Source organism: Artibeus jamaicensis, unplaced genomic scaffold, assembly GCF_021234435.1.
Source record: "Artibeus jamaicensis isolate MK-2021 breed Jamaican fruit bat unplaced genomic scaffold, CSHL_Jam_final contig_889, whole genome shotgun sequence".
Lineage (NCBI taxonomy): Eukaryota > Metazoa > Chordata > Mammalia > Chiroptera > Phyllostomidae > Artibeus > Artibeus jamaicensis.
Genome location: NW_026522005.1, coordinates 3,602,143 through 3,628,496, shown reverse-complemented (window position 1 = coordinate 3,628,496; position 26,354 = coordinate 3,602,143). Strand labels below are relative to the sequence as shown.

General features: G+C 36.8%; 1 protein-coding gene across 4 annotated transcripts in view; it reads left to right on the top strand.

Annotated features, from left to right (window-relative positions):
• The window catches only part of SCFD2 (sec1 family domain containing 2), a 320,652-nt gene that overhangs the window by 39,317 nt on the left and 254,981 nt on the right, over window positions 1–26,354 (top strand). For all 4 annotated transcript variants that reach the window (XM_037134595.2, XM_053654916.1, XM_037134597.2 and 1 more), the window contains exon 4: window positions 18,064–18,239. In XM_037134595.2, the coding sequence (XP_036990490.2) occupies window positions 18,064–18,239 (176 nt within the window). The remainder of the gene's footprint in view (window positions 1–18,063; window positions 18,240–26,354) is intronic.

The following is a 26,354-nucleotide window of genomic DNA, read 5'->3' as shown; positions in this document are numbered from 1 at the left end:
CCAGAGGTACTTTTTGTATAGTTCTCATTCCTTTACACAGAATGTTGACATTTTCCCATGGGTTGAGATTTGATGACATTAATACCATCTACAATTTCCCCACGGCTGATCCAAAATGAAGTTGTCTAATTTAATTTGGGGCCACTGCCTTGATTGGGGCCAAGGCGTCAGCACTTTTACTCACCATTGTTTTTGTACCAATTGCAAACACAGCACAGTAGCAAAATCATGTCACATCTTAGTATTATTGTGAAAATAGATCTGACTTTTCTGACTACCTGAAAGTGTCTCGGGAACCCTGGGGTCTGTGGAACAGCTTTGAGAACTATTATTTAAGGGCGCCGTATTCTCTGGAGTACAACATCGGCACAATTTCCTGGAGATGGTTTGGCTCATAGTTAGACATCAAAATAGAGGAGGGGAAACCTCACTGAAATTTTTTCTAGACATATCCAGATCTGGAGGTAATAGCAATTATTAGATCCTTGTTGGCAATAAGAAACAAAAAATGTTATCTTGCTTAGAAATGAACAAGTTATTTGAATTTGCTGAATCTGTTTTTCTGTCTACACAATGGGGATTCTAGTACCTGTAAATCTGATAATTAGATGAGATGATTACGTGCATGAAACACAGTGTGAAATTTTAGATGTTATGTAAAAGGAGCATATAGCACAATGAAATTATTTACTGTATTCTGGGCAGATAAAGTACATTATGAACAGCATGACCAGTGGTCATGCAACTGTATATGAAGAGTACTCTACCAAATCTAGGGGCAGAAATGATCTCTCTGTCGGATCTGTTCTCTGGTCATCTCAGTGGGAAATATGTGGCTAGAGGAATGGGTCCCAGAAGTGAAAGTAGAGACTTGGAGTTTAGTTACCTAGTGATTATGTTGAAACCTTAATCTAAGGGAAATATGATTTCCTAGAGGAAATGTAATATAAGGAATATAATATCTTTAAAGGAAATATAGGATTATCACCCAGAGAAAAAGAAGGTAGAATGAGTGAGAAGAGGGTTGAAGGCAAACTTTAAGGAATGCATTCATTTAGGGGAATGAAGGAGAAGAGAATCTGGAGAGAGAGACAGAGAGAGTTTTCCTTGAATTAACAATTAATAATGCCTGAAAGTGTAAAGGTCACTAAGCAAATGCTTTCTTCTTATACTTTATCACCTAAAACAGAGTCAGTTGCCTCTGTCTCTCTAGTTCTTCATGTGCAAAATGGAAATCTGAATTTTTAATGTCCCTTCTTCAAACATCTATCCTGTGGCTCTATATTTTTAACTTAAAATAGTGTATCTTCTTTTTCCTTTCTCCTCTTCTTTATCTTCCTCATCCTCTTATTAATCTTCATGTTTTCTCAGTATAAAGGATCCTCAACATGAGAATATGAGCTAGGAGTTTAAAAACCCCAAAATAATGATATGGTGAAGAGGCTCATGGCAGCAGGCTCTCCTGGGAACAGAAATTTCTTTCCAAGTCAGAATGGACCCACCATGGAAATGCTCCTTCTCTGGCAGCACAGTGGTCTGCCACCTTGATAGCAGGGATAACCCATGTACTTCTTTTATTTTTTATTTTTATTGTTGTTCAAGTACAGTTGTCTCCAAGTCCCCCCCCCACCCTTACCTCTTACCCTCAATCTTACCCACCCTTCGGCTTTGTCCATGGGTCCTTTATACATGGTCCTTGACCCTTCTCTTTCTTTTCCCTGTTATCCTCCTCCCCCTCCCCTCTGGTTAAGGCTGTTTGTTCTTTATTTCAATGTCCCTGGTTCTATTTGCTCACTTCTCTGTTTTGTTAATTAGGTTCCACTTATAGGTGAGGTCATGTGGTATTTCTGTTTTACCACTTGGCTTATTTCACTTAGCGTAATGCTCTCCAGTTCCATCCATGCTGCTGTGAAGGGTAGGAGCCCCTTCTTTCTTTCTGCTGCTTAGTATTCCATTGTGCAAATGTACCATAGTTTTTTGATCCATTCATTTGCTGATGGGCAGTTAGGTTGCTCCTGGCACTTGGCTATTGTAAATTGTGCTGTTATGAACATTGCGGTGCATAGGTTCTTTTGAATTGGTGTTTCAGGATTCTTAGGGTATAATACCAGCAATAAAATTGCTGGGTCAAAAGGCAGTTCCATTTTTAGTTTTATGAGGAAATTCCTTACTGTTTTCCACACTGGCTGCACCAGTCTGCATTCCTACCATCAATGTACAAGGGTTCCCTTTTCTTTTTTTTAAATATTTTATTTATTTATTTTTAGAGACAGGAGAAGGAAAGGAGGAAGGAGGGGAGAAAAACATCAATGTGTGGTTGCCTCTTGCACACCCTTGAGCAACCCAGGCCTGTGCCTTTACTGGGAATCAAACCCAGGACTCTTTGGTTTGCAGTGTGGCGCTCAATCCGCTGAGCCACACCAACCAGGGCCTTAGGGTTTCCTTTTCTCCACAACTTTGCCAGCACTTGTCATTTGTTGATTTGTTTATGGTTGCCATTCTGACTGAGGTGAAGTGGTATCTCATTGTACTTTTAATTTGCATCTCTCTGGTGGCTACTGATGCTGACTGTTCCTTTATATGTTTCTGTTTTGGGAACCGCCCTGCCTGGTTTCAGGAATTGTAACTGCCTCCCATGGCTAAGTGAGTGACCTCCGGAATGCAAGCCACAGGAGACAAAACTTGTCTCTGGCAGCAAGCGCTGCTTCTGCTTCTTTCCCTGCCCCCAAAGCTTGGTCGATGTCCATAGAGGGTACGACCCCTTAGAGAGAGGCAACCTAGGCCAGACACAATCACTTGGGAGGCCATAATGGAAGGACTGGTTGGGGGGGTGCTGCGACAGAGAGGGAGTGATGGACCCTGGTCCCCATTTTCATCTGGGAGAAGCGCTTCCTGGCTCTAATTCACTTAAGCCAAAAACTTATGATGGGGAAGGCAGTGCAGCCCTGTGCTGGAAAGGGTGGGTATCCAGGGTAAATCAGGTGTAAGAAAGAATATGTAAAAATCCTGTGAAACCCGCTTTGTTTAGAATGATCTCATTTAAATAATAAGGGTCTAAGCAAGAAGTTGGTTCTTCAAAGTTTTATGGCTTGTTAGCTATCTGACCCTGACTGAGAATAAGCCCTCGTAGTTCTTTGAATGCTATCTATTGTTTGATCCTTACCTGTATTCTTGTGCAAACTAACCCCGTAAAAGTCCCCTGAGGAAGGGGCTCTTGGCCCTTCCCTGTTGAGGGATCGGCCACCTCTCCTCCCCAAGCAGATCATGTCTTGGTAGTGTTTACTTTCATTCGTGGTGGATGGGGGAACTTTGCGGGCAAAGTTGCCCCCATATCTTTGGGCTCTCTGTATGTCCTCCTTGGAGAAGTGTTATGTTCAGGTCCCCTGCCCATGTTTTAATTGGATTGTTTGTCTTCCTAGTGTGGAGTTGTGTGAGTTTTTTATATCCTTGAGAGATCAAACCCTTGTCTGAGGTATCATTGGCAAATATATTTCCCCATAAGGTTAGTTCCCTTTTCATTTTGCTGGTGTTTTCTTTATCTGTGCAGAAGCTTTTTATTTTGATGAAGTCCCATTTGTTTATTCTTTCCTTTATGACCCTCACTCTAGGGGACATATCAGTGAAAATATTGCTGCGTGGAATATCTGAGATTTTCCTCCCTATGTTCTCTATGACTTTCATAGTGCCATGACTTATATTTAAGTCTTTTCTCCATCTTGAGTTTATTTCAGTGTATCGTATAAATTGCTGGTCAAGTTTTATTTTTTTTGCATGTACCTGTCTGGATCTCCCAAACCCATTTGTTAAAGAGGCTATTTTTCCTCCATTTTATGCGTCTGCTCTCTTTGTCAAATATTAATTGACCATAGTGATATGGATTTATTTCTGGGCTCTCTATTCTGTTCCATTGATCTATGTTACTGTTCTTAGGCCAGTATTAGACTGTTACTGATTACAGTGGCCTTGTAATATAGTTTTATATTAGGTATTATGATCCCTCCTACTTTGTTCTTTCTCAAAATTGCTGCGGCTTTTCAGGGTCATTTATGTTTCCATATAAATTTTTGAAATGTTTGTTCTATATCTGTGAAATATTTCATTGGTATTTTAAAAGGCCAGTGCCTTATCCATTAGGCCACTGGGGCCTTCTCATTGGTATTTTAATAGGGATTGCATTGAATCTGTAAATTGCTTTGGGTAGTATGGACATTTTGATGATGTTAATTCTTCCAATCCATGAACATGGTATGTGCTTCCATTTATTTGTGTCTTCTTTGATTTATTTCTTCCGTGTTGTGTAGTTTTCTGAGTATAGGTCTTTTACCTCCTTGGTTAGGTTTATTCCTAGATACTTTATTTTTCTTGTTGCTATATCAAATGGATTTTTTTCCTGATTTCTGATTCTGATATTTTGTTGTTGGTGTACAAAAATGCCTTTGAATTCCAAATATTGACTTTCTATCCTACTGTTTTGCCAAATTCATTTATTAGGTCAAGTAGTTTTTTGGTGGAGCCTATAGGGTTTTCTATGTACACTATCATGTCATCTATAAAAATGACAGTTTTACTTCCTCCTTTCCAATTTGGGTGCCTTTTATTTCTTTTTCTTGTCTGATTGCTGTGGCTAGGACTTCCGGTATTATGTTGAATAGAAGTGTTGAAAGTGGACAACCTTATCTTGTTCCTGATCTTAGTGGGAAAAGGTTTTAGTTTTTGCCCGTTGAGTATGATGTTGGCTATAGGTCTCTCATATATAGCCTTTATTATGTTGAGGTATATTCCCTCTACTCCCACTTTGCTGAGTGTTTTTGTCATAAATGGGTGCTGTACATTATCAAATGATTTTTCTGCATCTATTAATATTGATATTGATGTATTATTTTTGTCCTTGCATTTATTTATGTGATGTATTACATTTATTGATTTGTGAATATTATATATACCATCCTTGCATCCCTGGGATGAATCTCACTTGATCATGGTATATGACCTTTTTAATGTTTTTCTGGATGCAGTTTGCCAATATTTTGTTTAGGATTTTAGTGTTTATATTCATCAGTTATATGAGCCTGTAGTTTTCTTTCTTTGTTTTGTTTTCATCTGGTTTTGGAGTTAGGATGATGCTGGGCTCATAAAAAGAGTTTGGGAGTCTTCCTTCTTCTTGGATTTTTTGGAATAGTCTGAGAAGGATAGGCATTAGCTCTTCTTTAATGTTTTGTAAAATTCTTTTGTGAAACCATCTAGTCCAGGGCTTTTGTGTATTGGTAGTTTTTTATTACTGTTTCAATTTTACCAGCTGTTATTGGTCTGTTCAGGCTTCCTACTTCTTCTTCATTCAGCTTTGGAAGATTATGTATTTCTAGAAATTTGTCCATTTCACCCAGGTTTTCAATTTTCTTGACATATAGTTGTTTGTAGTAATTTCATACAATCATTTGTATTTCTGTGGAATCAGTTGTAATCTCTCTTCTTTCATTTGATTGTGTTTATTTGGTTCCTCTCTCTCTTTTTTTTTTGATGAGTCTGCTTAAAGGCTTGTCGATTTAGTTTATCTTTTCAAAGAACCAGCTCCTTGATGTAATGATTCTTTGAATTGTTATTTTAGTCTCTATGTCATTTAATTCTGCTCTGATCTTGGTTATTTCCTTTCTTCTACTCACTCTGGGCTTTGTTGTTGTTCCTCCAGCTCTTGTAGATGTAGGGTTAGGTTGTTTATTTGAAATGTTTTTATCTTTTTTTTAGTTAGGCCTGTACCACTATGAACTTCCCTCTCAGGGCTGCCTTTGCTGTGTCCCATAGGTTTTAGGCTGTTGTGCATTCATTTTCATTTGTTTCCAGAAACTTTTTGATTTCTTCCTTGATCTCATTAACCCATTCATTGTTTAATAGCATGCTCTTCAATCTCCATGAATTTGAATGTTCTTGAGCGTTTTTCCTTGAGGTTAGTTTCTATTTTCCATCTCTTGTGGTGTGAGAAAATGCTTGATATGATTTCAATTTTCTTGAATTTGTTGAGGCTTGTTTTGTGTTGTATCATGTGGTCTATGTTTGAAAATATTCCTTGTGCATTTGAAAAGAATGTGTATTTTGCTTCTTTGGGATGAAAGGTTCTCTCTATATATCAGTTAATTCCCTTTGATCTAGGGCATTGTTCAATGCTGCAATATCTTTGTTGATATTTTGTTTAGAAGATCTGTCCATTTTTGACAGTGGGTGTTAAAATCCCCTACTATAATTGTGTTGCTGTCTGTATCTTTCTTGAAGTCCTTTAAGGTTTTTTTATACATTTCAGTGCTCCTATGTTGGGTGCATATATGCTATTAATGTTTATGTCTTCTTGATGGATTCTTTCCTTGAATATTGTGAAGTGTCCTTCTGTGTCTCTTTTATGGCCTTTGGTTTGAAGCCTGTTTTGTCTGATATAAATATTAACACAGCTTTTTTTTCCTGTCCATTTACTAGGAATATTTTTTCCAACTTTTCACTTTCAGTTTGTGTAGGTCTTTTGTTCTGAGGTGGGTCTCTTGTAGGCAGCATATATGCGGGTCATGTTTTCTTATCCATTCACCTACCCTGTGTCTTTTGATTGGAGTATTTAATCTACTTACAGTTAACATTATTATTGATAGGTACTTATTCATTGTCATTTTACTCCCTTCATACCTGTGTTCCTCTCTCTTGCACTCTTTTTTTCCTCTTCTTAAAGCAGTCCCTTTAGCATATCTTGCAGTGCTGGTTTGATGGAGATGTATTTTTTTTAGCCTTCTTTTGTCTGAGAGACACCTCCATCTACTTTCCATGCTCTCTGCTGGGTTTATAAATGTTGATGCAGTGTTTAAATCAGCCTCGGGAAGGCTCCATTTTCGAAGAAAGCCAAACCATAAATGTTTCTGGTGGCTTTATATTTCGCTCTTTTGTGTAATTTTCCTGGAGAGCTACCATATTTTGCCATGTATAATGGACACATTTTTGAGGGAAAAATAAGGATGCACATTGTACTTGGGTAGTACTAATTCCATATCTATATAAATGTTTTAAATTCTATTATTTATGCCTATGCATTAAAAGTATAACTGTAGAAAGCAATAATGATATCCATAAGAAAAATAATACCATGGAATATGGCAATTGGTTTTGTTTCTAAATATAGGTAAATAAAATATTGAATTAAAAAATTTAAATGAAAGATTTTTTCCAGAAAGTTTGGGCCAAAAACATGGATGCACATTATATATAGGAGTGCATCATATCTGGCAAATTACAGTACGTATATTCTATTTGTGACCTCTGGTCCTGCAGTAGTTATACTTTATTCTGTGCTGTCCTGAAAACATGTCTTTGCAATAGATTTCTGTATGTAGGATCCATTTGATTGAATTGATTCATATAAATAAAATGCTCATGCCCTGGCTAGTGTGGCTCAGTGGGTTGAGTGCTGGCCTGCAGACTGATTCGATTGCTGGTCAGCCTGGGTTGCAGGCCAGGTCCCCACTGGGGGCTTGTGAGATGCAACCAATCAGTGATTCTCTCATGCATGGATGTTTCTCTCCTCTCTCCCTCCCTTCTCCTACCTCTAAAAAATAAATAACATTCTCTCTTTACGTTAGCTTTTTATTCTCTCTTGGTAATGCTCCAGAGCTCAAAATCTGTGCTACAAGAAACATTTACTATTTAAAGGATATCCCAGAAAACCATCTTCAGGATTTATGGTGTTATAAAAGTGGACCTCAATTCGCAGCTGAGCTTTATCCAAGTTTCACTGTACAGATGGCTGTGTATACTGACCTTCAAACCCCTGCGGGAGGAGATTTGTAATGTCTTCCCTCTCTCTTTAATAACTTGATTCAGTGTCCAATAGTTGCCCCGATTGTGAGGTTTTTTTCTCATGTCTGACTTAAATCTTTCCACCTGCATGTTAATCACATTTCTTTGCCCTTTGACCTCAGTAGAGGTGGGAAGCAGGCAGGTAATATTACTCTTCTGTATCTTCATCTGATGAAAAATAATGCTACATCCATTGTACAAATCAGTGATAATAATAAACTCAGTATTTTTACAGAAAAATACACATATGTTCATTCTATGGGGGACAGATAGACGTGATTTTATTTCAGCATCAAGAGACTATTTAAAAAGTAACGTCAGCACATGCCTCTAGACAATTCTAAACATAACATATGTAAAGTAAAAAGTGAAAATACCTTTCCTCCTCTCCACCATCTTGCTCTTCAGTGTAACTTTTGTTCATAAATTAGTATCTTACCTTCTAGGCCGTTTATTTATAACTAGGTAAGAAAGTAGGTAAATAAATATATAAACAAATAATGAGAAAAAATAAGATAACTTCCGCCAAGATGGAGGCATAGGTGGAGACGCCATGCTTTCTCACACAACCAAGTTTAGAGACAACTAAATATTAGCAACAGAAAACATAGCCAGAACACAGAAAATTGAACTTTTTGGAAGTTTGATAACAATAAATTCTTCAGCCTGACCGTTAAGAGGGGTGAAACCAGCAGCTGGTGGAGTGGGGTTGCACAGGAAAACTTGGTCAGATGGACTCAGGCACGTGGAATCCAAGCGCAGGGTTGGACCTGGTGGGCAACTCAGCGAGTGACCCTGGGGAAACAGCAAGGGAGCAGGACTGTGGGTTGACTGTGGTCGCGCATTCGTGTGTGGATAGACAAGCGAGGGAGTGGGCAATTGGACAGGAGCCAGCAGGCCCCAGTGGCAAGCGGCAGCAGAGGGCGCCGCCATTTCCCCGCTCTGACCCCGCCTCCACATACAGCGTCATAACCCAGCGACCTAAGTGGCCCTGCCCTGTTGAACCACCTAAGGCGAGGCTCCTCACCAAGCGGCGCGAAACAGCAGGGGGGGGGTTGCCATTTCCCCGCTCTGACCACGCCCCCACATACAGCGTCACAACCCAATGACCTGGGAGTCCAAGGCTCCGCTCCTCATACTAAACGGGCGCGAACAGAACAAAAATGGCTCAAGAAGATTTCAAAGCTCCAGAGCCTATAAATCTAAGCGACGAAGAAATAGCAAAACTCTCAGACGCACAGTTTAAAACACTGGTGATCAGAATCCTCACAGAACTGGTTGATTTTAGCCACACATTAGAGAAACATATGAAGGCGAAACTAATTGAAATGAATGGAATTGCACAGGAAACCAATAGCGATGAAAAGGAAACTGGGACTCAAATCAACGGAATGGACCAGAAGAAAGTAAATAATGGCCAAACAGAAAAGAATGAAGAAGCAAGAATTCAAAAAAAATGAGGAGAGTCTTAGGAACCTCCAGGACATCTTTAAACGTCCCAACATCCGAATTATAGGGGTACCAGAAGGGGGAAAGGAACAGCCACCAGTGGAAAACTTATTTGAATGAATAATAAAGGAGAATTTCCAGTTAATCTGGCAAAGGAAATAGACTTCCAAGAAATCTAGGAAGCTCAAGAGAGTCCCAAAGAAGTTGGACCCAAGAAGAAACACACCAAGGCACATCATCATTACATTAGCCAAGATTAAAATGAAGGAGAGAATCCTAGAAGCAGCAAGAGCTAAGGGGACAGTCACCTACAAAGGAGTCCCCATCAGACTGTCAGCTGATTTCTCAAAAGAGACCTTACAGGCAAGAAGGGGCTGGAAAGAGGTATTCCAAGTCATGAAATCCAAAGCCCTACATCCAAGATTGAACTATCCAGCAAAGCTTTCATTTAGAATGGAAGGACAGATAAAGTGCTTCTCAGATAAGATCAAATTCAAGGAGTTCATCATCACCAAGCCCTTATTATATGAAATGTTAAAGGGACTTATCTAAGAAAAAGAAGTTAAAAAAAAATGAACAGTGAAAGGACAGCAAACTCACAGTTATTAACAACCACACCTAAAACAAAAGCAAACTAAGAGGACAGCTAGATCAGGAGTGGAAACATAGAAATGAAGATCTCAAGGAGGGTTAGCAACAGGGGAGTGGGAGGAGGAGAAGGGGGGAGAAGCATAGACAGTAGATAGAAAATAGATGGGGGGGCAAGAATAGTATGAGAAATATAGAATCTAAAGAACTTGAGACACATGGTCATAAACTAAAGGGGGGTAATGATGGGGATGGGGGGGTAGGGTGGAGGGGAATGAAGGGGGGGGAGTAGAACAACTGTAATGGCATAATCAATAAAAAAAAGCTATACAGAAAAAAAATAAGATGAAGGTGCATACTAATAGTACGGCAATATGTTTTCCATTGTGATTTGTTTACTGTCATTGTTATTAGGATTTTGGCTACTCAGCATAAAATACCATGAAGAAACTTAATTATACAGTTGTGCCTCGTTTTAAATATTACATATATATTGTAAAAATAATGTTAAATTGTTAAATTTAATCAGATTTAAAGTGTGTGAAGATATTGATACAACCACGGAACACTGGCAGTGTCAACTGAAGCTCAGGGTACGCCCACCCAGCACTTCCACACTAGACATTTAGTCAATGCAAATGAGTGTTCATGTTTAACAGGAGGCATATATTAGAATGTTCTCAACACCATTATTTATAATGGCCTCGAATTGTAAAACCAGAAGGTCCATTAAAGCAGAATGGATAAAGACACTGTAGTCATATAGGGCAATGAAATACAGTAAAAAAAAAAAAAAGACTGAGATTATGGATAATGTGAACAAATGAAGCTAGACACAAAAGAGTACATACGTGAAATTCCATTTATATGAAGCTCAAAAGCAGACAGAAATGATCTGTGGTGATGAAGATAAGAATAATGGTAAACCTTTGTGGGATTATTGACTGGATAAGTATACAATGGATTCTTCTAGAGTGCTAGGCATATTCTATCCCTTGATCTGGGAGGTGGTTACATGAATACATACATATGTAAACATTAACTGAACTGTACACTTAAGATTTGTATGCTTTATGCTCTGGCTGGTGTGGCTTAGTGGACTGAGTGCTGATCTGCAAACCAAAGGGTCTCTGATTCCATTCCCAGTCAGGGCACATGCCTGGGTTGCAGGCCAGGTCCCTGGTGGGAGGGCACATGAGAGGCAACCACACATTGATGTTTTTCTCTCTCTCTTCCCTCCCTTCCCCTCTGTCTAAAAATAAATAAATAAAATCTTTATTAAAAAGATTTGTATGCTCTATGTTATGCTTGCCATTTCCATTATACCCAAGGCTTCTCAGTCTAGAAGTTGCTCCTGCCTTTTGGCAAGTGGGCTTCTTTGTTGTAGTGCCTTTTCACTTATTTAGGCAAAGTCCTTTGGAGCAGCTGAGAGTAGGAGGTTTGTTTTTATTGTTTGTTTTGCTTCATCATTTAGTACTCTTCCATTCCTCTCCTTTCAGGGATTTATACCTCAATTTAAAAAGTTTAAAAAACTATAGATATGATGATGTAATAGTATTATTATATTTTAAAAATCTTAGTTCAGTTGTAGCTATAATTGCTTGAGTGTTCACATTTCTGTTGTCTCTCAGTTTCCTGGTATAGCTAAGTATAGTTATGTCTCCCAACTGAAAATTTCATTCAGGTTATAGTCTAATAAATGTATTGCTTTGTACTGTATATCTTTCTCATAACTGCAGAAATTTGGGTATGGGATTTCTCTTAGGTTATAAAAATGTTTTCAAATTATATATTAGTGATGATTGTACAACTCTGACCATACTAAAAGCCACCGAATTGTATACTTCCATGGTTAATTTTATGGTTTCTGAGTTGTATGTCTTTAGTAATGCTCTTATTTTAAGAAGAGGTATTGGAAGTAAGGATATTATTATGAAAACAAAATTCAGCCAGAATTTAAAGATAAATTAAGAAAATTTCCTAAAATGTACAAAGAAGAGGACATTGAAAAGATAAAAGGGAGAAATCAAAGAATAGGAAATTAGTAAAATAAGAATGTGAAACTTTCCCAGATATGAAGAAAGGCATAATCAAGTTGAATAGGCTTACAAAAAACAAGTAAAAAGAATAAAAACCCTCTAAACTAGACATAAACACTGTGACTCCTCAGAGTGCAAGAAAATGACCAATTCTAAGGGCCCCAAGGTAGGAAAAGGAAGCACACCTACAAAGGAACGAGAATGAGAGTAGCACACATTCCTCATCAGCAACTCTGAAAACCAGAAGGTAATGAAGCAAAATATTATTATAAATGAGAACTCTAGACCCAGATAAAACTCTGAGGGCAAGAAAAAACCTTTTTAGACATAAAAGAGCTTTGCTTTCTGCATACCTTTTCTGAGAAAGTTACTTGAGCATGTTCAGCAAAACAAGGAATACACCAAGAAAGAAAATTCAGGGACTTAAGAAACAGTGTTCCAACAGAAGAGAGCAACAAAGGGGGCTCTAGGCTGCTGGCTGTGCAGAAAAGCCTGGAGAACCATCCACCCAGGACGGGCTTGGAGAGTGAAGGGGTTTGGTAGTGAAGTGTTCAGAAAGAAAAAGAAACAAAGAAACCACAGACCTCAAAGATAAGATAGTACATTTGAGATTAGAATATTTTAAATTTTTGATTAAGGCAGATAATGTCCCTTACCCAAAAGAAATCCATTGAGCATTCTAGGAGCAAAGTATATTATATCATAAAGAAATGTAATCATAGCTCCTTATTATATAATTCATAATGATGCAAACATTACTGATTATTTTGAACTTCCAGATCAAACTATGAAGAAGTACAGAAGACTAAATTATAGTTCGAGAACAAAATATAAATGCACTCAATTTTGACCAAATAAAAATAAAAATTACTTGAAAGATAAAAGGGGGAGTTAAGAAGTAAAGTGAAGGGGAGGTTAATATCCCCTTCTTAGAACATGAAAAGGCATAGATGCCATATGTAGTTGACAGAACAAAAAAGGAAGTTTAAGTATATAATGTAAGTTACAAATATAATCAACAGATGGGAGCACAAGTGTTTGAAATCCTTTGCCTGCTTCTCGATGATGTCACCATCTCTTTGTTGTTGTCTGTTCCTGTCTTTTTAGTTCCTTTCTGTTATTCTGACAGCATGAAGAGAGGCTGTAAACCTATGCCATACACTGAGTCTACCCTTTGAGCCTTTTGTACATTGTTTACAAAACTCCAAACCATCTTTCATACACAAGATTCTGTCTCTCTTATGTCAACCATTGAATTAATTACTTGAAAATTTCTCTGATGGTGCTGTCTACCAACCAGTAGTTTAATGTTAACAGAGTTGCCTCTTTTGTCTATATATTAGATGGGCATTTTTACTATCATATATCTATTCCTGGAAAACTTGCTTTGCAAAATTGCATACTAAATTATCAGGGCTCGTGATAAAAAAATACGATTAGCAGAAACCCATTCAAAACAAAATCTATGCAAATTTCTAATTAGAGCACTAACAAAACCTAAAATAAAAATACTATCACAGTTAAAAAGATATGTACTTGAACAATAAATAAATTTAAAGAAATCAATTGGCTTTCAAAAAAATTAGTAACAGCTTTCAAGTTGCTAAAAATCCCTTTAAGCACTTTGAGAAAAAACATAACTGTAATTCATTTTGATCCTTTAGGTATAAATTTGAATTAGTTGATAACATAAAGATTTCATTTTTGACGTTGGTTTTTGTTTGGATTTGTTTTTGCTGTTTTTAAAGCCTTTTAAAGCTAATATAAAACAGTTTCCAAAGCTAATCACAGGCAAATTGAATCACAAAATTTATTTAAAAATTTTCAAATTGCTGTCATTTTCTTTACTTTGTTGCAATAAATACTTCTATGCTTCAGTATTATAAAAAAACAGATATGTTAAATTTTTATAAATAACAAAATGTTACAGCATATATATGAACAAAAAAGAGTAAAAGGTAGCTCACTGGAAAAGGTGTAAAAGAGGTGTTGAGGCTGTTTAGGTATGGAGGCAAAGCCAAAATGCACTGGAGATCAGGTAGAATCAAACAGGAAGCTCTTTTGTGACAGGACACGTGGCCAAGTGGAGCTCAGGGAAGGACTGAAGGTGCCCAGTTCTGCAGTGACTCGCACTGTTCAGCTGTGTTCACTTACTCTACGATCTTCTGCTGGTACTTGGTGGTACAAAGTTTTAAAATAATGAGAAAAAATAACAAATGAATAGGTGTAACTTTTTTGTAATATTGAAATTATTCCCATTTGCCAATTGTGAGTTAATAAACCAGAGTTTTGGCCAAACAGATTCTATTTAAATTTTTTTCAGAAATTGGTGGTATTTTTTAAAAGATTTCATTTATTTATTTTATACAAAGGGGAAAGGAGGGAGAAAGAGAGGGAGAGAAACATTAAATGTTGTATGTCTCTCCCACATCCCCTACTGGGGGGACCTGGCCCGTAACCCAGGCATGTGACCCTTTGGCTCACAGGCTTGTGCTCAAGCCACTGAACCACACCAGCTGGGCTCTATTTAAATATTTTAATGTACTTTGCCTTTATTATATTAGAAAAGTGATTGACAAGATAAATGAAATGCTGATTTCTGGAAATGCAAGTCTTAAAATACATGTTTGTTTATTCAAATTCTATACACTAGGTTTTCATTCATGTTTTCAGGAAAATGAATAAAAACATGGGATAACACTATTATTTCTTGTACCAAGAGTTTTAAAAAGTATTATAGAGTACTAACTATGCTATTTTAGACAAAATTTCTGATGGTGGTTGCTTTCTGCCATTAAAATGTAGCTTTATGCATTATGCTGAGTGAAATAGGCCAGGCATTGAAGGACAAATACCATATGATCTCACCTTTGACAGGAAGCTAAACAATAAAACAAACAAGCAAACAGAATAAAAACAAAGACACTGAAATAGAGAACAAGTGGGCAGTGACTAGAGGGGAGAGGGAAGGGAATTTAAAGGGAAAAATGGGGAGGGATTTAGAGGAACAAGTATGAAAGACACAGGGATGAGGACTGGGGGGGGAAATGGGAGGGAGGTGGGGAGACGGGGTGGGCGGGGCTGGGATGGGAGAAATACACAAAAAAATATACTTGAAAAATAATTAAATAAAAATTAAAAAAAAATGTAGCTTTATGGTTTAATCAGACCTGGCACTGAATAGTCTTTAAGAATATCGACAAAGAATCATCTATGTGTAGGTATTTAAATATATTTTTATATGTCGCAAAACAAGTTGAGTTATAATTTATCAAGTGTATATCGTAAATAGAAAAATAGGCTCCATTATGCATTTGAATTCCATTAAATTCAGTTTTTAAAGACTCACAGACTTATTAAAATATTAAATCCTTTTATTTTTCAAATCCGTCCTATTTCCCCAAGAGATAATTAATTATATTTCAATGAGTTTTAAACTATATAGAACTGATGGGTGATAAAGCTTTATGTTTTTCTTCTAGCTGAATTAAAATCAGAAGCCTGTTGCTCTTTCTTAGAAACTATATAAAGAAGAAAAAGAAAGGGTAATAGTCATCCTTACTTGAAAGCCATTTGTCAGATTCAGATTGTCAATTTTCAAAAAGTTGCTATGTATTAGTCTTGATATAAAATAACCCTTGTTTTTATTGTTTTAAAAAATGTTTTGCAAAGCTTTCTGGGTTGACATTTTGAAATCACCATGTAAATCTGCCTGACAAGTGTTTTGGGGCTTTTTTTGGTAATGTGAGATATGAATAAATATTCTATCTATGGCTTTTTCAGCACCTGGTTCTGGTTGCTTGCTGTTTTAGTTGATAGAAGTCGAAAAGCTTTCTCAAGTCATTGATTCCACAATAGCATTTTTTATAGTCTTTTAGTTGATTGAGATTTGTTTTGTGTAAGGTCGCAATTAAATTTAAAATTTTGTAAATGTAACTAGCCTATACTTTAAAACATTGTGTGAGGTATTCTTTTACTAAATTACAATTAGCACTTATGGATTTTTAGCAAAAGTTCTGCTTTCATATCATACCTTAGGAAGTATTAGTGGCTTGTATGTGTAAGAAAAGGATATACAGAAGGGAACAGAATAAAGCAGCAAGGGTGAATAATGTAGTGCCTAATGTAGTGTTCTGTTGGCATTTATTTTCTTTTTGAAATGTACCCATTTGATCCTTTGGATCAGATTCCGTATGTGGGAAGGTGGCATTGTGTAAACATGGTTACTGAGTCTGAGCAAGGAAATGCTAACTGGATGAAGGGTTCAACCGTATTTTTGAATCAGAGACACTCTTATCTTTAAATTGAAATCTAAACAGACCCTCTGGTGACTTTCTCTGATGATTTCCACTCCTTGCAGTCTCTAAAAGACAGTTGTATAATGAATAGATTGTGCATATATTGAGCTTGTTTAATTCTTCCTCCTCCAGTTGAGGAGACAGCGTTGGAGGGATAAGCAGTTTCGTATCATACAGAGACATTCTCACTTTCAAGACACTTTGTAGTTTTCCTTAGCAGTACTTATCACCATAATGATTAAGCACTTATTTTTATGATTGTTTTGGACTGTCCCTCATGATAGGCCAAACTCTGTGTCCAGGAGCCACACCGCCATCACCTGTAGTACAGTGTATAAACAAATACACAGAGCTCACAGTGGTCTTAAATTTGGACCCATTTTGTGTGAAAATTATATATTAGTAAACGTGACTCAAAACCAGAGTTCTTGAGGCTCCTCCCTATTAGTACTTAAGCAAGCAAATCATTAGCTCGGTGCTTTGAGAATCAGGAAGGAACTCATGCTCTACCAAGGGCCTGAAAGAACTTGTGGAACTCAACTCCCTATTTACATTTCTGCTATTCTTATTCTTTAGATGCTCACCCTGATAAACTGGTGAGCATTTTGAAGGAGCTTCAAAATTCTTAACTTCTTCAAAAAAACACAATGAAAAAGAATATGTCACAGGCTTATGTTTCTTCTGTCAAGGTCTTTATTTTTTGTGTATATTATGATCTGAAGCAAAAACCACTTTTTAAGTGATATCTGCCATTTAGCACTGTGTAAGACACCAAACTCCCAGTGACTCAGGTCGGGCTAAGCAACACAGCACATGCCTTGCTTGCTGCCTCACGGAGTGGCTGTGAGAATAAGAGGGCTTGGCTGCACTGTGGAAACTGTGAAGTGCTAAATAAAGACAGGTGGTTTCGTTGCCAAGTGTTAACAAACCTCAATGTAATAAACAAACTTGGATTGTAGGTATTGGAGGGCAACCTGCAAATACGACATGGGTAACGTGCAGGAAAGATTTACTTGACTTGCATCTGCATTTGGTACTATTGCTTTCCTGTTGCTCAGCAGGAAGAATATGTGGTGTTCAGAAGTTCCATGCACTGATAAATGGCAGGCATTAAACTGAATGGGCTGGAAAGTGAGAAGTGACTCAATCAAAGGACTGCTACAGGCAAAAGTGAAATAGAGGCTCTGAAGGAGTTACTTCAAGAGTTTTTGTTGTTCATTTGTTTATGGTTTTGTACAAATTCTAGTTTTTTATGGTGTGGGTTTTCAGGTTTCAATCTAGGTGATTGTTGTAGCCAAAAGAGCACTAGACTCTTAGTTCTAGTGCCTTATTTTCCAGTGTTTTTGCCATCCTGGTTCTCTGTACATTTTTGTCTGGTTTAACAGCCAGCTTTGATTGTTTTATTGTCATGAACCCGTGACACCAGTGATAATGTTTTAGCTATAGTCATGGCAGATTTTTCCTTTTATATGCGTGCACAATCAGGAATCTTGTCTTTTGGCCTCTTAGATTGCTAAATCATATGTCTTGGAGAGGTACTTCATGTTGAACTCAACAATTTATTTGTACAACTTTATTTGAGAACTTGTTTCTAGGGCATTGCAGAATTAGAAAATGAATTCTACCAGCAATATGACCTTGGCCAGATCATTTAACAGCTGTTTCCTCACTTGCAATTTGCAGGTCATAATTTCAATTTCACTGTTGTCACCATGTTGTTGTAAGAATCACAATAGCTTAGTGAGGCTTGCAGTCAACTCTGAAGTCCTGTGCCAGTGTAAGGCAGTTAATATTATTAATGGAACTCTTATTATTTTTGCCACTCTCAGGAGAGGGCTCACTGATAAATTACTCCATTTCTCCAGGGAGAGTCACGCCAGGGCAGCTCATGTCCTACATTCAGCTCTTCAAGAACAACCGCAAAGCTCTAGCGAATCACTGTGGACTCCTGCAGCTTGGACTGGCCACAGTTCAAACCCTGAAACACCCCCAGACTGCCAAGTGGGACAACTTTCTGGCTTTTGAAAGGCTCCTTCTCCAGGTATGTTGCTATAGGAGCTTCTTGGGGTATTAATAATGAAAATGATCACTTCCAGAGAAAAACATTGGTATTTATTGTGGTCTCAGCAATAAATCATATTGTTGATATATGTCCTATATCATATTCTCCTTGTGCCCCAAAGTAAAATGCATGTAGAAACATTTTCCGTACCTTTAAAAATATTTTTTTTGACAGTGACATCTTTGGCTATTCACTCAATACTAACAATGGTTTTTGAACATTTGACTAACTTTTGAAAACCTCTTTTCAATTATATGCCACTCGGACCTTTCTTGATTTTCATTGCATCTTTATTCAATTCTTGCTACTTTGCCTGTAGAATATTTTGTGCCTTAAAATGATGCTTAGTAAAAGATGAAGGGAAGCAAACTCCATTTGTAGTTTTATGAAGAAATTTGTATGTGGGGTTGGACCTTTTCATGATTAATGAAATGTTTTCATGGAAAACTTTTGTAAAAAAATGTATTTAAAATTTTTTAAAATTATTTCAAACTTACATAACATAGTATGACAAATATCTATGTATTTTCCATATAGCTCAATATAGTTTACTAGTTTGTAATATTTTATATCCTTTCTCTTTAAAGAAACAAAACTGCAGATAAGTCAAGTTGAAGAATCTCTGATCTGTTCCCTTCCCTGGCATTCTCTGACTTCTTTATTTTTACTGAATATTTATTTTTACATAAATAATACAGATTATTTTTATGGGTTTCACTTTTTATATCAGTGACATCATACTATCAATATCCCTAGACAACCTGCTTTTTCAACATAGTGCTTTAAAAATATTTAAAAATAATAGGTTTATTGTACATGAAGTTATAAATGTTCAGTACATAGTAGAGTTTTCATTCAGGGATTGTATTCTCTACTGAAAAGGGTTTCAACATTCTCTTTTTAATATAATCCAAATTGACATGTGTAGATCTAGTTCATTCATTTAAACCATACCAAACTATTTGATTATATAGAGATACAATGATTTACCCAAACCATATTGATATATGGTTAGGCTGTTCCATATTTGCATATGTGTGAGTGTGTGTGCGATTAGAAGGGATGCGATGAGCATCCTGGAACAGGTTTTGGATACACATGTGGCAGGGTCCTCTAGGATATAGACCGTGGAACGCATTGTTAGATTGTTGGCCATGTGTGTTGTGGACTTTACTGAATATCGCCAAGTAGATCACCAGAGAAGTTGAACTAGTTGCCCTTTCTGTTAGGAATGGATGACAGTTGTCTTCCAGCATCATGTCCAGCATCAGGATGTTCAAACTTAAACATTTCTATAGTGGGTCAATACTTTCTGGGTATAAATTTGCAATTCTCCGACTACTGTGAAGTTGAGCATCTTTATAATATTTATTGGCTATTCAATCTTCCTCTTCTATTAATTGCTTATTCTTTTACTTTGCCCATTTTTTTCTCTATTGGGTAACAGCAAAAACTGTTTTATATCATAGATACTTCTAGACTATGGTTTGTCTTTTAATTTCAATTCCTGTATATTTTATTGTATAAAAGTTTTAATTTTTGTTGTAGTCTAGTTAATTAATATTATTCTTTATTGTTTGTGCATATTTATATTTTATATTAGAAATCCTCTTCTACACCTTATTTCTAAATATATTGTTTATTTTCTCTTCTGAGAATTAATGTTTACTTTTGCATTCAAATTTTTAATCCACCTGAAACTTATTTTCATTTATATTATTAGGGTCTGATTTTCTTTTCTTCCATATGGATAGCCTGTTTCCCCCACATTATTTATAAAATATTCCATTGATTCCACCATAGATTACTTATCCAACAGCCATGTTTCTTTTTCGTATGTTGACAGAACACCAGTTTTGTTCCATGTCTACTCTTTTCCCACATGATTTAGGCAGCGCCTCTTTTGTCTCAGACTGTATTGGTATTCTCATTTTCCCACTTAATGAGTGGTTTAGCAGGTCTAGCCAAAGAGAGGTAAAGGGAAGTTTGCTGAAGGTGACTCTAGGGAAGATTTTCTGTTGCTCGTATAGAAATATATACAATGAAGAAACAAGATCCTTTTTAAGCCTCTTGTTATATGTTTGTGACATTTTGAGCATTTTGTGATAATAATGAGAGCTAGTTCACTGACATTTTGAGGAAGACAGAACAGAACCTAAATCTTTAATGATTACTTTGAGCCTTACATAAAAATATTTGGTTTTGTGAGATAATTCTTCTCATTGTTTGAATCATTTTAACAGTTAGATTTTGTTATTTGTAACCAAAAATATTCATCCTTTTCCCACTGATACCTAGTGTACTAAGATCTCGTATAAAGGTGGTTTTATTTACCAGCTTCTAATATTCCAGTGTTCAATTTATTCACCACAGAATTAGTACCACAGCATTTTAAAACCAATATGCCTATTTTATGCTTTTCTCCATAAAAGAGACTTATAAGATTTATTCACGCATATTTTAAAGATTTTTATGCCATTGTGAACTGAATTTTAAAAAGTTTATAATACTTTATTACTGTCATGCATAGAAATACTCTTTTTTACTTTAAAATTTTTTAATTTTTTGATTACAGCTGACATATAATATTATATTAGTTTCAGGTGTACAACCTGGTTGGTGATCAGTATTCTATCACTTACTAAGCAATCACCCCAATGAATCTAGCACCCATGTGACATGATACATAGTCATTACCATATTACTGACCCACCATGCTCTCTGTGCTGTGCTTTCCATCCCCTTGAATGTTCTGGAACTACCAGTTAGTACTTCTTAATCCTTTCACCTTTTCCACACATTCTCCTAACCCCTCTCCCATCTTGCAGCCTTCAAAATGTCCTCTGTACCTATCAGTCTGCTTCTGTTCTGCTTGCCTGTTTATTTTGTTTTTAAGATTTCACATATAAGTGAGATCATATGGTATTTGTCTTCCTCTGTGTGACTTACTCCACTCAGCACAACTCTAGGTTCATCCACGTTGTTGCAGGTAGGAAGATTTCATTCTTTTTTATGGCTCTGTCATAACTGTACACATGCTTCACTTTTTCTATTCATCTATAGATGGACACTTAGGTTGCTTCCATATCTTAGTTATTGTGAGTAATGCTGCAATGAACATATGAATGTGTGCGTTTTTTGATTTGACATTTTGGGTTTCTTTGGATAAATACACAGAAGTGGAATTGCTGGGTCCTCATTTGTCCCTTGTTATATACCCTTTGTTTTAATGTTTATTTTGTCTGGTATAAGTATTGCTGCCCCAGTTTTTAGTTTGTTTGTTTGCCTGTTTTCATTTTCATGAAATATCTTTTTCCATGCATTTATTTTCAGTCCGTGTGATCTTTTGGTCTAAAGTGAGACTCTTGAAGGCGGCATATGTAAGGGTCTTATTTTCTTATCCATTCAGCCTCCATATTTTTAAAAAATTATTTATTTATTTATTTATTTATTTATTTATTTATTTACTTCTTTTCTTTTCCTGTTATCCTCCCCCCACTTCCCTTCTGGTCACTGTAAGTTTGTTCTTTATTTTAATGTCTCTGGTTATATTTTGTTTGCTTGTTTGTTTTGTTGATTAGGTTCCACTTACAGGCAAGATCATATGGTATTTGTCTTTTATCGACCACCCGGCTTATTTCACTTAGCATAATGCTCTCCAGTTCCATCCATGCTGTTGCAAAGGGTGGGAGCTCCTTCGTTCTCTCTGCTGTGTAGTATTCCATTGTGTAAATGTACCACAACTTTGGATCCAGTCATTTACTGATGGGTAGTTAGGTTGCTTCCAGCACTTGGCTATTGTAAATTGTGCTATTATGAACATTGGAGTGCATAGTTTCTTTTGAATTGGTGTTTCAGTATTCTTAGGGTATAATTCTGGCAGTGGAAATGCTGGGTCAAAATTCAGTTCCATTTTAAATTTTTTTAGTTATCTCCATAGTGCTTTGCACAGTGGTTGTACCAGTCTACATTCTCACCAACAGTGCAAAAGGGTTTGCCTTTCTCCATATCCTCACTAGCACTTTTTGTTTATTGATTTGTTGATGATAGCCATTCTGAAGGATGTGAGGTACTATCTCATTGTGGTTTTAATTTGCATTTCTCTGATGATTTGTGATGTTGAGCATCTTTTGATATGTCTATTGGCCATCTGTCACCTCATACTGCAGTTTTTGCCACAGAATTTTCTATTGTGAGCCTTGTAATTCTGATCATTTTATAATCTCATGGGGAAATTATCAAATTAATGGCTTGTGTTGATACATGAGATATTTGGATATAATGTATGAGATTTAACTTAATTTAATGTAACAGCCAATTGTTAGAGTTTTAAATTTGTCCAAGACATTTCTTTGAAAAAGAGCCAGGTGAAGGACATTTGGAATTGAAGAGATATGAATAGGCTAACATGATGGTCCATCAGGGGCTCCTATGATTAAACTCTTTTATTAATTCAGAAGACCTCTACTCCCTTCCCCATGCCCCCACAATTCGGATCACCTGGGGATCTATAGATAGAATAAACTTTATTAATTCTCAGAAATGTAAGTTATTTGTTTACCTTGTCCAGGTAAGTCTTTGCCCTCTAGTTCTTTGCCAAGAGAGGTGTCATTTCCAAATGTTGGAAGGAAAAGATTGAAAAGCGTTTTTCAAAAGCAAGTATTCTGCCCTATTTCATGTAATAACGATCTATTGAGCACATGCTGTCTGCTGGACAGAGAGGTTACAAGACTGAAACATACATGGTTTATTGGATGTAAATAGTTTATTTTGTAATGTGGATTAGATATCAGTACATTAGCACCATTTACACCATTTTCATGGGAGTTTCTAGGATAGTCTAAGTACCTGAGTGTATTTATGGTATTGTCCCTGTGAGAAAAATAAGTTCTAGCATCTCATCAGCCAATTTGTAAATAAATAAATTGCTGATTCAGACTTGAGAACTGTATAGCAGAGGCTGGACAAGTTATGAACTGACCATAGTTCTATTGCTAGTAAGTTTCAAAGCCTGGTCAAAACCCAGATCCAACTGATACTGGTGCCATGCCCCTCACTACTGTTTATTGCTGGGATATTTGTTCTGGGGAAAGGTGTCAGAATGACTGTTGGCCATTTTCCTCTTATACTCTACTCATACTTATGCTCAGGATAAAAAGTTTTCAAAACACAATGGGGTCTACATAACCCATTAATAAAAATTTCTGTCTATATGCATTTAAATCAATAACTTTACGAGCACTGTGATTATTAAAATATGTTTCCTACTATTGTGGTTTTTCTCGACAGAACCATAAATTTGGCATCCAGGTGAAATTTTCATAATGACTCTTACTCCTCAGCCAGCCTTTTACATGAAACCTGATGAGACATATTTCTCCGTAAGGATACATCATCTCAATTTCACTTTTCTCCTGCAGAATATTTTATTATATGTTTTTCTTCTTTCCATCACATTATGGTATTATATGTTTGAATAATAAATGAGAAAGACAAATGGAAAATAGAAAATAACACCCATGAACTTCTTGTTCCTTTGCCCAGGGAAGGCACGTTGCCAAGGGTTTGTAGTTAGGTAAATTGGTGCCAAGCATCTGATTAGAAAGTGAGGGTCAGATATATGGACTAAGTGAATGATTGCTTTCAAACTGGGCCTCCCTTAGAAGCAGTGATATCATATGTTATTCCAGCTGGAAGCCAGAGTCAGTAATCAAGGCAAAATAAGTTCAAAGCTAACATTTGGTTCTTCACATTTTGCAGGCCTACCAAAAAAGTTTCAAATACAGACTTTATGCCAGTGGCCGAAGGTACATCTGGGTGGGTCTTCATGTTGTGAAGGACAAGAGGGGCACAGCCACCTGGCTTGCTCCCTGCACTGACTGAATTTTCTGTCCTAAGCCACCCCTTTAGATGTTTGTGCTCTGCTGGCCTCTGCAACTGTTGTTGGGATTCATCTTTTTTTTTTTTAAACACCTGAGTTTTCAAGAATGGAGGGAAATAACACTGTCTAATCGATCTTTTCTTTTCATTCTTATATATTAGTCAGCCTTTGGAGAAACAAAGTTTTGCTTATGTCCATTCACAGGTCACCTTGGGTATAACAATGGCAAGTATCTCAGAAGGAAGCCTAGGCCTGGCCAAGCTGACTATTCTAGAGTACCTCACCACCCCACTTCTGACTTAGGATTGAAGGTCCTGGAGGTTAACTCAACATTCGTGGGTACCTGAGACTAGACAGTAACCTTAAGCCTGGGTGTGGATTTCATTTCCATTTTTCTATTTTTTCCCACTCTCAAAGACCTAGATAGGGTGAGTTATTTATCGAGGTTTTTGTTTTAGTTTTTGTCTTTGTTTTCTTTTTTCTAGAGGCTGCTATTCTTCAAAAGTAGGAGAAGTATTTGTTCACGATCTCAAGTTTTTTTCTGGTGAGGGACACAGCATTTGGGTGGGCTTGGTTCATCTGAGCACCTCGTCTGAACGCTTGTGCCTTGGTCTCCCCCTTGTGACTCTCCTCACTTCTGGGTCGAGGGACCCAAAGCAGATGTGCAGTAGTGCGGAATGGAAACTGATCGGGCTGTTTGTCTCTTTTTCTCCAGAATGTGTTAGTGCTAGAAGTGCTGAGTGTTAACTAAAACAAATCTCCTAAAGACCTGCATTCTTTCCAGGGAGCACTGTATGTACGGCACGGCATGGCTCTGCGCTCCCTTTACTCAGTGTTTTCCAAGAGGGGCAGTACTAGGTTATAACTTGCAGGATAGTATTGTGTCTTTTTGCAAACATTATGGAAATACTTATTCTAGAGTAATTTATGTCATTTCATATCTGTGCAGAAAAGACCCACTGCTGCGTAATTATGTATTATTGTACCAAATGTTTCTTTTAATTTTCATTTTATTTTTTAATCCTTACCTGAGGATATGTGTATTGATTTTAGAGAAAGGGAAAAGGAGGGAGAGAGAGAGAAACCTTCAATTGTTTGCCTCCTGTACACACCACAACAGGGGACTGAACCTACAATATAGGTATGTGCCCTGACCGGGAATTGAACCCATGTCCTTTTGGTTTATGGCACAATGCTCCAACCAACTGAGCCACACCAGCCAGGGCTGTTCATAGTTTTTTGATCATCTTCTTTTTCTTAGATAAGTCCCTTTAACTTTTCATATAATAAGGGCTTGATGATGGTGAGCTCCTTTAACTGTACCTTATCTTACTTTTTTTACCTTACTCAGTGATCTTGTAGGAAATTACCTCATTAAGCAAATCTCAGCTTCCTTATCTACAAATTGGAGGGTTTAACAATAAGAGAAAACTCATTAAGTCTTTAGAATATAAAAATTTATGTAAAGTACTTACCCTTTGCCTGGTTACACAGAAAACATAGTACATTTTAGCCATTATTATTATTGTTAAAAATTTTACATAAGCTATAGATAAAACTACTATAAAAGGTTAATAAAATAGAAAACAGCATGTCATAAAGACAAAGACCGATATATATAAATCTAAAGAGTCCATTCATATGGATAAGAAAAACATAATCATTCATCAGCAAAAAAATGCTAAAGAAAATATGTGCCCAGCCATTGTACAGATGAAGAGACAGGAGTGGCCAATAACACATGATAAAAATGTTCACTTTTCCTACTAATAAAAACTGTGAATTTAGACTACACTGAGAAGCAATTTACCACTTCAAACAAGCAAAGACTAATGAATGATAATTTAGTGTTGAGTAGAGCTCAATGGCATGGTCATCAACAAACACTGGGAGAGTGATTTTTGTCAAATACTTTGGCAATATATGATGAGATGCTTGAAAAGGTTATGTCTTTTCTGATAATTTTACTTCTGTTGGTTAATCTTCTTTTAAATTCTTGTTTATTTTTTATAGTTGTCCCAATTTCCCCCTTGTGCCCTCCTCCATCTGTTCCCCACCCCACCCCTCCACCTCACTCCCACAGTCCATCCCCACCCAGTTGTCCATGTCCATGGGCCATTCATGCATGTTCTTTGACTAACCACTTCCTCTTCTTTCCACCATTCCCTCCCCGCTTTCCTCTGGCAGCTGTCAGTCTGTTACCTGTTTCCTCG